This window comes from Mytilus trossulus, unplaced genomic scaffold (assembly GCF_036588685.1).
Source record: "Mytilus trossulus isolate FHL-02 unplaced genomic scaffold, PNRI_Mtr1.1.1.hap1 h1tg000244l__unscaffolded, whole genome shotgun sequence".
Classification (NCBI taxonomy): domain Eukaryota; kingdom Metazoa; phylum Mollusca; class Bivalvia; order Mytilida; family Mytilidae; genus Mytilus; species Mytilus trossulus.
The window spans coordinates 3149743-3164365 of record NW_026963317.1 but is presented as its reverse complement, the minus strand read 5'-3'; the positions used below and the strand labels follow the sequence as shown (position 1 = coordinate 3164365).

At 31.5% G+C, this 14623-nt stretch overlaps 1 protein-coding gene across 4 annotated transcripts in view; it reads right to left on the bottom strand.

Annotated features, from left to right (window-relative positions):
* The window catches only part of LOC134701490 (kinesin-like protein KIF28P), a 54974-nt gene extending 46685 nt beyond the window's left edge, over window positions 1-8289 (bottom strand). For all 4 annotated transcript variants that reach the window (XM_063562642.1, XM_063562645.1, XM_063562643.1 and 1 more), the window contains exons 1-2: window positions 8028-8289; window positions 2912-3097 (exon numbers count right to left, since the gene is read on the bottom strand). In XM_063562642.1, coding sequence (XP_063418712.1) covers window positions 2912-3097; window positions 8028-8078 — 237 coding nt within the window. In that variant the 5' untranslated portion in view covers window positions 8079-8289. The remainder of the gene's footprint in view (window positions 1-2911; window positions 3098-8027) is intronic.
* Window positions 8290-14623: the final 6334 nt, after the last annotated feature.

Below are 14623 nucleotides of genomic sequence, written 5' to 3'. Positions count from 1 at the left end.
AAAAATCATTTAAGAAAAAGTAAGTTAGATACTAAGTGGAAGCCTTATTACAGAATCATTGAAAAAACTTCTCCGGTAACATTTGTCCTTAAAAACCAATTAGATGGGTCTGTCGCTAAGAAAGTCCATTTAGAACACCTTAAAAAAGCTAAGATTGATGAATGGGTTATTCCAACCAATCTAGAAGGTAGGCAATTAAGGAAAACAAATTATGTTGTACCTCCCGAGGATAGTGACGGTAGTGATAGTGAACTTCCGGTTGCTAATCCACGAGAAAGACTCATAAATCGTTACCGACAAGAAAGAGAAACATCTTCTGACGAGGATGATATTCCGCTCGCAGAACTTAAACAAAAAATAGCAAATAGAAACCGACGTGAAAACGAGGAAGACAAATCTTCTGTCACTTCCGGTTCAAGCGAAATGTCGGATAATAATAGTTCCGATGGGTACAATTCAGAACGCAGTCAAAAAATGTCTGTTGATGAAGTAAGAATACCAAAGAAAACTAAACGAACTGTGAAAAAGTCTGAAAAGAAAGACGAATTAATTTTAAGTTTTCTCTCAAACATTTCTAGTTATCTTAATAAAATGAACGACTAACATGTCGTAGACGTAGGCTTCGTGATGATTGTTTTTAAATAAATATATGTGTATATAAAATAATTTTGTTTTGATTAATCATTCTAATTCTCGCTTCAGATTGCTCGCTGAAAAATTGTTGATTGTTAAGAAATCCTATAAATATCAGTAATCTCTGAATCACAGCTTTGTTTATGAAAAAGGAAGGAAAGTGTTGGTTGAATGTCAAACCTTTATAAAACAATTTTTCAGTACTAATACTAGAGAAAAGTTTATCTTATTAGTTTATTGTTTTTGTATTTGAGTTTAAATTTTTTATTCTTATTTTAAATAGATAACATATCGATACTTTATTTTTTCAAAATTGAAGCAGTTAAAACTTGAGGACGACTTTGAACTATCCAATTTAGTAAAAGCATTAATTTATGTTGTTGCTATTTTTATAGGTATTTTGTTATTAATATATTCTTAAGTTTAATAATAGGTGTTTAGCCAAGAGAATTTAGTAATAGAGAGATTCAAATAGTCACACGATACCTTGGTGGCGATCAAATAGTGTCAACTGATGTTGAGGGCGATGGTACTGCCTACAGAGATGGTAAAATAGCTTCTGCACCATTACTGAGAACCAGCCACTAAGAACCATTATCCAGTGTCGGATATTGGCTTTGATCATTGGACACAACGCAGACGCTTAGATGTACATAAAACTATACGATCACATAACTTTTTATTGGTAAAGGGAATTGTTCTACAGCATCACAGGTAGATTTTCCTGTAATGTTTCAGCCGGTGATAACTGAGCAACCTAGTCAGGGACTCTGAATTAACAGAGTAGGTAAGCTAGGTCAGTTAGGAGTAAATCAACAACGAATGGTGGATCACATGAAGGACGGATGGTGGATCACATGAAGGAGGGATGGTGGATCACATGAAGGAGGGATGGTGGATCACATGAAGGACGGATGGTGGATCACATGAAGGACGGATGGTGGATCACATGAAGGACGGATGGTGGATCACATGAAGTACGGATGGTGGATCACATGAAGGACGGATGGTGGATCACATGAAGTACGGATGGTGGATCACATGGAGAACGGATGGTGGATCACATGAAGTACGGATGGTGGATCACATGAAGGTCGGATGGTGGATCACATGAAGTACGGATGGTGGATCACATGAAGTTTGAATGGTTGCAGAACTTCTAAATGACGGGAATTGGCGTTGCAGATAAACAGATGGATTGTTGGAGTTGACAACGACGATCAGAGGAGCAGTTCACTGGAGTCGGGGTTATGAAGACGGTCCGTAGTTGATGGTTGCGCCTTTTTCTGGAAATAAGAAGTTCCGATATTTGATGTTACGAACTTAGTTATTCACACAAGAATTGTATGAACTATACATTGCTGAACATTTAGATGTTGTTGAACTTTTGAAATGATTTTATTTATGAATATTTTTGTTGTTTTTAGGGAAATTTGCAAGCATTCATATTGTCACCGATTTTAACTAAAATATAAATTATATTTCTTAAGAAAGGGAGGAATGTGACAATATGATAGGCTAAAAATATATATATAAATATATATAAAATATATTTATATTTATATTGATGATTATATATTCTTAAAATGTTTATTAAATTGAATAAAATAAATACAGGGGAATATCTATTAAGTAAATCATGACCTTGTAAAAGGTTGTTCAGTTGACCGCTGGGTTGCATATAACATGTTTACATGCAGACCAGGTGGTGACATGTAGCAATAACAATTAGTTATAACACTGGACATACGTGTATTCTTCGAACATCAATTTCCAGGTTGGTCAAAACATGTCAATTAGAGTCAACTTAATAGATATTCATCCCTGTATCTTGAGAATTAAAACTATAATGGTCAAGTTAATAGAAACCTTGACGCTGTTTATATTCGGTATATATATTTGTGTATTTTATTGTATTGGACACATCGGTCTAGGCAACGTTAATAAACTTATAGCAAAATACCATCTTGTTATAATACATGTACAATATATTGCAAGAGACCTGAGTGACCTAACAATATGCATGTAAAAATAAACATTAGGAAAAGTAATTTTCAATTGAATTTTCCATTGAATCACCTTGTGTGTACAACAGTTGTTTAAATCTATTTTGAATTTCAATGTCATTCTTTGAATTTCTGAAGTTGTGTTTAATATAAATCCCTCATAATTTTTGATTCTGAGGACTGACTTTTAAACAACATCTCTGTCCTACTGTCTATATTCTATAATCTGTTATTCTGTTATACTAATTCTTTCTCCATGTAATGAAACCAACCTGATCACTGTAGTTGGATCCTGCTTTTGCAATGTTAAGTCCAAGTTCATTTTCGTCAAAATCTGTATGTGACCAGTAGGAATGGTCAAAAGAGAACGCTTTTGTCTCGTTATTCTCTGGGTTTTTGATGGTCGTTGTTTGACCAGACATAGATATGATGCACTTTGACCCTGCATTTTTCTCTCTCTGAAAAAGGATTAAAAAATATGAACATACCAGATATAGTAATAAAATTGATAAGGAAATGGTGAATATGTCAAAGTGACAACCGCCCGATTACTATTACTTATAATAAGAGAGAATTTATCATTACAAAAAATCTTTTTTACTGAACTTTTTTACTGAACCTTGAAAATGAGGTCAAGGACTTTGGACATGTGACTGACGGAAACTTCGTAACATGAGGCTTCCATATACAAAGTATGAATTATCCAGGTTTTCTACCTTCAAAAGTATAAAGCTTTTAAGAAGTTAGCCACAGTAGCCACTACCAGATCACTATCCCTATGTCAACTTTTCTGTGACAAAAGTCAAAGGCTCAACAATAAAAACAAGAGAAAATTTTACATATTGGTTTCTAGATTTTGATTGTCAAATCTAAAACATGTATGTGTGTGCACGTTAACCACACATTTTATGGCCACTTTATTTGACATTTTGTCATTTTGTAATTTTCAAAACAAACAGTTTAACCATTATCTTAATTGAAGGACGATTTTCTGAAGGACAGATTTCTGAGTTTGTGCAAACATAAATGAGTGGACAATTTGCAAAAGAATTTCAAAGTTTATTGCACACACTATAAATTAAATTATGAAACAAATAAATTGGACATACTATAAATTGTATTGCGAAACAAATATATTGGACATATTATAAATCATATTATGAAACGAATATGAAGTGAAATTTTTGTTTCATAAGTGAATATCACATTTGTAACCATGTGGTTTTCTGCACAAAAGGTTTCTAAGATTTATAGAAATACAAATAAACAAACAAATACAAAGACAATTCTTTCATTGTCAATGTCTCTAATCTTCTTTGATATCAAAGGTATGCCAAACAGGGGAGGTAATTATACAACCCATTATAGTATTTGATGCTAAGTACCTTATAATAAATAAAATAACAATTTAAAGTACTAAGTACTTCACTATCACTTATTTTTATTATTTTACAACCCTACACCCGGGTACCATTGAGTTCAAAAGCACTATAGGACATTTCTACAATTGTAATTCAAAATAAAATTTTAAAACCTTGAAAAATGTCATCTGCTTAAAAACACTTACTGGGAATTTCCAAATAAAATTTTGAAACCTTGAAAAACTTCAACTGAACAAAATAAAAATAATAATCATTATCTTTTCATATTTTAAATATTTTTCTTGTTATTTAAACAATTTTTGCCCTTTAATATTAAAAAGCTGAAAAAGAACACAAGGTGAAATGGAATGTTAAATTTGTATACATGCAATTATGTAATTATTGTAACAGCTTATTTTTATTGATATCATTATGTATGACAGAGATAATTTTTTAAACTCTTTTTAACAGGATTATTTTGTTTTTAACCGATTTAAATAAATCAAGTCTTAACACTTCTATGAGAGCCACTCGGCATGATGGAACTGATACCCAATAAGAGTACTCAGGCCAAATAAAACGTATGTGTGTTTACTGTACTCCTACATACCCTAATTTTTATCCCCTACCCTATTTTTTTACCATTTCTGATTCAGCACTGTTAAAGTTACAAAGATGCTCCTATAGACTCAATGTAAAAAAAAATATTGAAAATTAAAAAAAAAACCCTACTTATCCTATATTTTAAGCATGTGACACAGACTGACAGTGACAGTAAACACACATACTTTTTTGTCTGGCCTCACAATGACTATATCCTGTTATTACCTTTTTCCATCTTTTTTTAATAAAATGAATGTCATAAATTTTGATATATAATAAAAATTTCTACATAACTATCTAGGTGGTCCTATAAGGACTCTCCAGAATCATATAAAATACAAACAAATACCACAAAACATCAACTATTTACGTAAAAATGTAACTAAAGGGTTCAATCCTAGAGGAATGGGCAGTTCTATGACGCTATCTATAAATATTTCACAAAAATTAACATTTTAAATTTTAAATTTACTATCAGTGCTATTGACAAATGATGATCTAGGAAAAAACAATCAAATTAATCACATGCTCAGGACTATAAAATCAGTGGGATAACTATTTCCTTCATGGCTATACAAATATATTTTTTTAAGGCTGAACCACTAACAAAGTTCTCCCCAATCCTTAAATTTATATTTGCCCCTCCCCCCTCTCACATTATATGTGCTATGAAATTTCTGTACTTATCTCTCTTGACAGACCAACAAAAATGCACATATTGCCTTGCTCAGCATATCCCCATTCTCAAATCAAAATATAACAAATAGTTAGATAGTTGATTGCTTTATATAATGTCCAGTGGCAAATATTTCATTTATGTTCAGAACAATATAATGGTTTGAAGAAAGGTCTATTTTATTTCTTGTTTAAACTTTGTCCGTCTGCATACCGAACATTTACATGTATATCAAATTTCAAGGTGTATATCATTTTGCAGACAGATTCAGTGATATCCTCTGTTTCACCAAAAAATTAGATAAAAGGTTTTTGATTTTTAAAGGAGATGATATTACAATTATAGTAAAGTGAGATGTCTAGCTATCCTCATAAAACTATTAAACAACCTAATCAAAGGGTATATCAACCCCAACACAAGAATTCTGAAAAAATATTCTAAATAGGAAATGGACATTTGATTTTTTTTCAATTCAGTTTTAAAATAAATAATTGTAAATTTTAATTGAATATTTGATAAAAGAAACCAGATTTTTTCAATGTCACAAACATAATTCTTAAGTTTGATGAATTCTTAAGAATGAACATTTGATCCAGTAAAAAGTACATTTGTAACTCAAAGAAGACTTCAAATATCTAACAAACAATTTGGTATACTTTTTCATTTTCAAAATACTCAGTTATTTTGTGGAATGTGTTTCACTCCATTTTTTCAGCAAGTATGTCCTTATTGATTTATTTTTTTCTGTCCAATTAAAAATTTTGAACATCCCTGACAATACCCTCAGCTATATATAATATGCTCAGAGATTTGTATCAACCAGAGACAATTCTAGACAAAAAATAAAGCCACCATCACATTGTTTCTTGTATCTGGAGGAGATAAAGAGGCAGGCTGGGAGACTTCTAATTGGCACAACTATTAAGATGAGCCACTGAATAATGTATGAAATTATAGAAAAAAAACTTTGGACCTTGTTCAAAGGACATGTGCACTTGATTATTAAACATAAATGTATTGATATATTTATAAATTAAAAATAATTGTTTAACACATTTGATATCTGAACATGTATGGAATTTTTAAAATTGGAATTGAATTAGAAACCAAGGAATTAATAATCTATTTAACAATTCAATACTAATATGGTAATTTACATTCATGATTTATCAAATTTTTCAGCGACCTTAAACCATGAAATTAAAAAATATAAAATTATACGACCCTGGGAGATTAATCAGTTCAAAAGTACACTCAAAATTCACAGGGCATCGATTACTTTTGTTTTGTTTCCACAATGATTACAAATCCTTAAATTCATATTTTGTATTAAAATAAACCTCATCCGCTATATATATGGATTTCTTTTTACATTTGAACAGAGACATATAATGTATTATACATGTATGTCTCTGATTTGAATAAGACATGCTAATTTGTCATGGAGAACCTAATCTAATATCACTTTAAATCTTATAACCTGACATGCTGGTTTCAATACACACTATATTACCATTATAATAAATCTATATATTTCATAGCGTTTTTACATTCAAAATATTTCATTCGTTTAAAATGTTTCCTTACAAATTTTCTATCAAACTATGACGTTTTTAGAAAACCTTAGCAGGTTTCAAATTTTCTTTTTTTGCTTATTTGATTTCATTTAAGATAAAATGGGGTTTTAATGAATGCATTTGAGGTCCTATGCACTGACTTAAAAAAACTCTTTGATACACTGTCATGATCGTAGGTGTGCTAAATAATACAGATTGACATTCTTGAACTATATCTTTCCCCTTTATTATTCAGCGCAGCATCAACAAACTGATGATACCGTGCGGGGCAATGATTTTAATAAGCTGTGCATGCTGTTTGCGTGGGATTCTTATTTACAGTTAAATATATTCAAAATAAATTAATTCTGACAGAATTCCTTTTTTTGGTTACAGTATATAAAGTGTAGATCATATTTTAGATGTTTAGATATTTGTTGCAAAACAAAGTATGTGAAGCTCACAGTTGACATACAAAATAGGGACCCCAAAATACCTATGCTATTTTAGAACTCCCCAAAATAGCATAGGTATTTTGGGGAGTTCTAGATGAAATATTGCCTTACTTCAACTTTTTTGTTCTTTAGCATATTCTATCATCAGGGCCTCATCATCATCACAAATAAACTCATCCAATGGAATGTGATATTTTTTTACAGTAAAACTTGGTACTTTATTATGTCTTTTAAATAAACATTATAATTTTAATAAATGTGTCCAATTAAATAATAATTTAAAAGCTATAAATAGAAATGATGAAAATATTTTTTGACTTTAAGAAATTTTGATAGATTTAAAGAGACAAGAATTTTTCAACTGTTTTTGCAAAAAATTGATATTTTTTTTTCAGTTTCCTCAGTTGCAGTCATAAAATTTGCTTCATAAGTGCAAAAAAAAATCCAGTATTAAAAGTTATCTTCAGTCATAGCATACATGTAGATGAAGTGACACAATAAAATCAATCCTAAGATGGAACCAGAGACATACAATACTTTATATATAATTTTACATGTCTTTGTGGGAACTAAACAATTGTGATGATCTATGATTTTTATTACGATATAAATTATCATGCAAGAAATGGTATTATTTACACATATTCCTCGAGTCATTCATTTATATCTATTTTAATATCATGGCAATTCTTCTAACAATGCTAATATTGAAAGTGGAATGTGTATTGGCATCTTACCTGATTAAATGGTCTAACACGAACAGCAACCTTCACACTATCTCCAGGCATGCTTGTGTATTCTCTTTGAATGTTGACAACCTTATGTCGTGTTTTCTATAAATTCCGTAATTTTATAAATCCAGATATTTGAACTGATTTCCGGTCACAATCATCTTAATTAAATTTATTTGACCGCGGTATTTAGAGTGCAAGTAAACATTTCACGTGTTTACTATGTTGCGATGTTTCGTGATATCTGACAGGTACCCGGAAGTAAAGACCAATCAGATTTCACAATACAAAAGATTCCCGGGGAGGCGTGACTTGATGACAGCTGATCAAATGTCAATCTCAGGTGAAAAAGAATGACGAAATTAAGTAACTGCGAAAAAAGACAATACACAAATTAAACAAGATAATAAAGTAAATAATTAAAGAGATTTCAGTGACGCATACAGTTACCGTTAATAGTCTTATTAATCCATGGCCAATATCTAGGACTAAATTGATATAATATTAGATGGTCTAAGATCAACATATGCTTTGTAATAGTACTTTTGTTAATTATATTCTAGGTTTTTTCTTCGACTTGTGATTTTTTAATGCCCTTCTAATTGATATTTGATGTGTCTTATTTTTTTCTAAATTTATCCCTTTGCCAATTTCTCGTTTGTTTGAGAAAAAAAATAGAATCATATTTGCACGAGTTGGTTTTTTGTTTGCTGCTTTACAATTGATGGCGGTGATTTCCAATTTGATAATGTCTATAAAGTTTCAATACACAAATTATATTAAAACCTTTACTGTGCTTAATTGCAGAAGGTAAAAATAAGTGATCACTTTTTTTTTTAAATTTAATTACCGACCGTGTGAGGACTATAGCCAGTCATGGTCGTTAAAAACTTCCATATATATATATGTTCCAGACCATATGAGTATTTGGACCGTATATGTATACTCATACGGTTCGACCGTATGAGTATACGCGTACGGTCCAGTACGAGCTGACCATACATGTTATTTGATCATATGGGTTAAATTGGATCAATTTTAATTTTTAATTTTACAAATTGTTATTGATAATTTATTACATTTAGATAGATAAAATGAACAAACAAACAATTGAAATTAGGTATTTGTTTAATTGTATATTTGAATCCTGTTTTGCCGGTACTCTTGCCAAGGTGACACATTTCAAGTAACGTTATATTTTTAGCATCTTCATGTATGCAGTTCATGCATGTTCTTTTGCATTTGCATTTTTTTGGTAAAGTTGCTAAATATTCTAAAACATTTGAACTCCCACGTTATGTTTACTTCCGATATATCTTCAATTTCAGTGATCATAAATAAATACAATTAATGTATTACTGATCGACCTGCTTAATGCAAGAGATTAAAATATCTAATTAGCGTGAATTAAAAAAAAAGTTAAAATATAAAGTTTTTATTTCAATTACAATTGCACTTTTATGAAAGTTATGTTGATCTGCTATATGCGTTTGTATCTAATAAACTTGACCAACTTTTTTAATATTAGTCAGACCGTACGCAGTCAGACCGTACGCGTACGGTCCGACCGTATGCGTATTTTGAAAAAAAATTGAAAAAATACGCATACAGTCCAGACCGTACGCGTACGGTCCAAATACTCATACGGTCTGGAACATATATATATATTTTTTTTATTTTTTTTTTCATTTTGTTTTTCAAAAGAAAAACTGAAATTTGAACAAAAGTTTTAGAAGGATTGGTTTAAAAATAACCATACATTCATTTGAAACAAGAATGTGTCCCTTGTACACCAGTGGCGGATCCAGAATTTTTCATAAGTGGGGGCCAACTGACTGACCTAAGAGGTGGCCCGCTCCAGTCACGCTTCAGTGATTCCCTATATAAGCAACCAATTTTTTTTCCCAAAAAAAGGGGGGGGGGCTCCTAAATCCGACTCTGTACACAAATGCCCCATCCGCACTACCATTTTCTACGTTCAGTTGGCCGTGAAAATAGGGGAAAAGCTATAATTTGGCATTGAAATTGGAAAGATCATATCATAGGGAACATGTGTACCAAGTTTCAAGTCAATTGGACTGCAACTTCATAAAAAACTACCTCGACCAAAAAATTTAACATGAAGCGGGACAGACGGAAGGACGGATGCACAGAAAAGAAAACATAATGCCCATAAATGAGCCAAAATGATAATTTAAAACATGTTTTCCCCAACTGAATATGAATTTATCAGTTTAACTATATATTTACAGTCCATAAATATATGGTATAGGAAAAGTAGACAGCAACCCGGCAACTTAGCGCCACATGACCTCTAAAAAACTTCAGTGGTCAACTTTTTTTTTGCAGTCAACACGCAGTATCACTGTGCAACAACTGTATTCTGACATATTTATTATTTTTTTTACAGTTAAGCAGTCTATTTATGTCATTTAGACTACTTATAAGTATGTAGAGCAAACGTTTTGTTGAACTTACAAAAACTTACCATTTTTTTTATTTGTTTATTGTTAAGAAAGGTAACAGATATATACCAACAGGGACACTCATAGTCATATGTCTTTTAAAAAAAAAGAGAAAAAGACCAAAATACAAACAACAGCATAGAAAAATTAAAGACTGAGCAACACGAATCCCATCATAAACCGTTTGTGATCTAATGTGCTACCGGCATATGAAACCCGTCCTGTTGCTCATGCAAGGATATTGTATCCTTTTTTTCAATTTCTTTGTAAAAATGGAACCCTAACAACCTGGCCAAATAGGATTTCAAATCGTCCTTTTTTCACTCACGAAGGTATGAAATATTTGACTATTGAAATCAATTGCAAGCGAACAAAAGTACTGTTTTCATGGTTAGACTTACAGACAAGCAAACTACACGTACAACTCAAGCCAACCAGCTTAGGGTGAAGAAATATGGTTATTCATTGGACTGACTAATCCAGTTCGACAGAAAAAAACTTTGTCAAGCAACAGAGATTATATAACTACTGTTCGAATCTCTTTAATCTATTAACAATTACTTTAAAATGTTGAGAGAATCGCAAAAACTCAAATCAGAATGAGAACGATAGAGTCAGAAGGGCATTACTCATCATGCAAATTCATTTTCTGTCAAAATTTCACAATATACACATAGACACAGTACATTTATACCGATATACAACAATTTTGGCATCTTATACCTTATTATTCTATTAATTCCTCAAAATATGTAATGTTTCAGTCAAGATACAGACATATTGTATAAGTCAACCAAGTCGTGATAAACTTGCCGAAGCAGCCCTTGTGTCAGGCCTACATGCATACAAATGAAGTTCATGGTAATGGTAAACAAGCAAACGCTTGTTGTTCGGTGCGAGCCAAGGCTCCGTGTTGAAGGTCGTAATGATTGACCTATAATGGTTTACTTTTTTTAATTGTTATTTGGATGAAGTGTTGTCTCATTGGTACTCATATCACATCTTCCTATATCTAAACAGTTAACTAAGATATAAAAAGTCAATCGATGGGAGAGTTGGTATTTTTCTGCTTAAAGATGGGAAGTTACTAGTGAGAAAGCCTTAATCTTCATACTTGTCATAGGTCCTAGTACGTGTATGAAGCCAATAGATACTAGTATAAAGAGTCCTTAATTTCAAGCTCTCTGGGAGTTGTGAAATGTTGGGGTTTGAATTACAGAGCATCAAAAATATATCTGAATTTGAAATTAAGAAACTTGGCCTTAAACGATTGTGTATCAACTATGCCGTATATAAATATGGGCAAAAACATGTCGACCAATAAAAGTGCACAGTCCGTACCCATTTGAAGACTGTTGGTTATTTGTTAAAATCCAACTAAACTCAACAAAAAACATGTCGATAACAAAGCCCAGCATTTGGAAGAAATCGACTTCAGGATTGTTTTCATTAAAATCACTGTGATTCTTCCCAAAGCAAGGTTTTTCTTAACATTAGTATCTCTTACGATTCATAGTTTTCCTGAAGAGGCTTAATTTAAGGGTTGAAATAAAGTAGATCTTTCAATTAATATTTAGACCAGTATAAACATCTATTTTTTGTTTATCTATATCATTGTACAAAACAGACAACCTCGATAGATTCAAATGTTATGATTCCAAAATTAAATTTAATCAGTATGTTAAAAGTACAGAACAGTAAATTAAATACGTTGAACAGTATTGTTAGGGGAGACTTCAACAAAAAAATATGAAATCCTTGTAAATTTAAGGTCCAATGTATACATGCGCAGTCAGGTAATTATGAGGAGTAATTTCATTTTCTATTGTCTAAACGCAACAATAAAGACAACAGTAGTACCCCCTGTACAATTGCAAACAAACGTGCAGCAGGGATATTAATTTGCCAAAATATGACTATACTGTATTTTTAATCACTAATGAAGATTTAACGAAGAAGTATTACTGCATGGTAATTCTAATAAAAAAGAAAAAGGTTTTAAACGATGACGTTATTTTTTAATAATTTTGTTTAAAATTAATTTCTTTAGTAGTACCCCCTGTACAGCTCGATTTATTTAAATATTATTTGGATTTTTAAATTTAAATTCCTATAGCATGCCATACATTTTATTGGTTGTTTCCTGTATTTATTGGCTATTGTTCTAACCTCTATTAAAGTTTCGGCAAGTGGTCACTTAATGTCCGATATAAGTACATGTAGTTCTGAAATCAGGAGAACCCCCCCTCTTTCTTGGACATTACTTGGGGTATCAACCATAAAATAATAATGAGATTTTGGTCAGAAAATGTCTTCACTTCTCAGGCCGTTGTTCCTATATGGGAGTATTTGCAGCGGCAGATTTCACTGGGCACAATAATTTCAATTGCAAACAAACGTGCAGCAGGGATATTAATTTGCCAAAATATGACTATACTGTATTTTTAATCACTAATGAAGATTTAACGAAGAAGTATTACTGCATGGTAATTCTAATAAAAAAGAAAAAGGTTTTAAACGATGACGTTATTTTTTAATAATTTTGTTTAAAATTAATTTCTTTCTTTATCAACTGGAATTTGAGAAATGCATGTTTAACATCACGTCAGTACCGATGCACTGACTCAGGCTACTAAGCTGATGATTCCACCGGTGACTAAAATCCGGCGACAAAATACTAATAAATTGTGGAATTATATAAACTTTATAAATTTCGTGCGTCCGAATTTTGGTCTAGTACTCAGATAACCACTATAAAAATGTCAAAGTAATCACACTATACAAAAACCCATGAGAGGCTCAGTGATACCGTTTCCGCAACAATAAGATGCAATACATATATATGCTAGAATAAATAAACAGATACACACGGAAATGGAAAGATCACTATTTGAAAATTGACATATAAGTTTTTGTTTTCTCGAATAAACTGAGACAATCCCTTATGTGTAATGTCCGATGTTAATGCAAGTCAGGAGATAAATCATATTATCTACATGTAATATCCTTAAAGTAGTTACGGCCCTGCCTTTATATCAAGTTCAATGGTATGTTTAATATCTAGGCATACATAATTTTCGTTTGCAGCTGTAGAATGAAGGTTGATCCAGTTCAAAATTTAGTTGATTATCTGAACAAAGAAACACATACTGAAAAAAGCCCTGGTTATTTTGATTTCTTCTATATTAAGTGTATTCAGCGTATTTGCTATAGAATTAAAAGTGAAATGTCAATATCCTATTTCTTATAGAGCAACTCCACTTACGGGTTTTGGGAAGTTTCCGCGTGTCGTTGTCAAGACATTGGAAATTTAAAAGGATTTCAAAGTTAAAATGAAGTACAAACCCGCTGTGCTTTTTAAATACTGTAAGTGTTATAGCGGTAAAAACAAATAATATTACGAATCATCCAATTGGCAAATGAGAGGTTAGTGGACTATTCTATTGTCAACAAAAAATTGCATGACTCATCATGCCAACCATTGCTCTGCTCCAGTAATCTATCTAGCAAGGAAGCAAAATTATCTTTGTTTTATTTTATCCACACTGAAGTATGTATATATATAAGAACAACAACACAAAAAACTACAACATACAAACAGAAAACAGAAAAGAAAACAAACAAGTCTGTAAAGACCACTATTTCGAAGTGCATTGGTAAGAACAAGCGCACTTTTTCTGTCATTCATGGCACACAGTTTTAAGCTGTCATCTCTGTACCAATTATATACGTGTTTATACTTTTGTATACTAATTTATTCTTGAGACATGAGTCTTTATTTATATTACCCTTAATGGGTTTTAGCTTTTCGGCTCATTTTCCCTTAGTATACGTGTTTTTAATAATCAATACAATTTTAGTTATTTAAGTGAATGCGTGCTGTCCTTTTCACTTTATTTTTAGTTTAAGAGAAAATAGTCGCACGAACTGAATGCATTCAGGTTGGGCGGCAACACATAAACTAGTGGTCAAACCAACGAAAATGTGTACCACTTTCAGACAGATTTGATCAGCACTCTCCAATTTAAGTTACTAGTAATTGAAATGTGGTGTGAATTTACGTTCATCAAGAGAGAAAGCACCAATCCCTATATATACACGTTTTTTTTAAACTTCTTTAATTGATTGCGGTTTGCA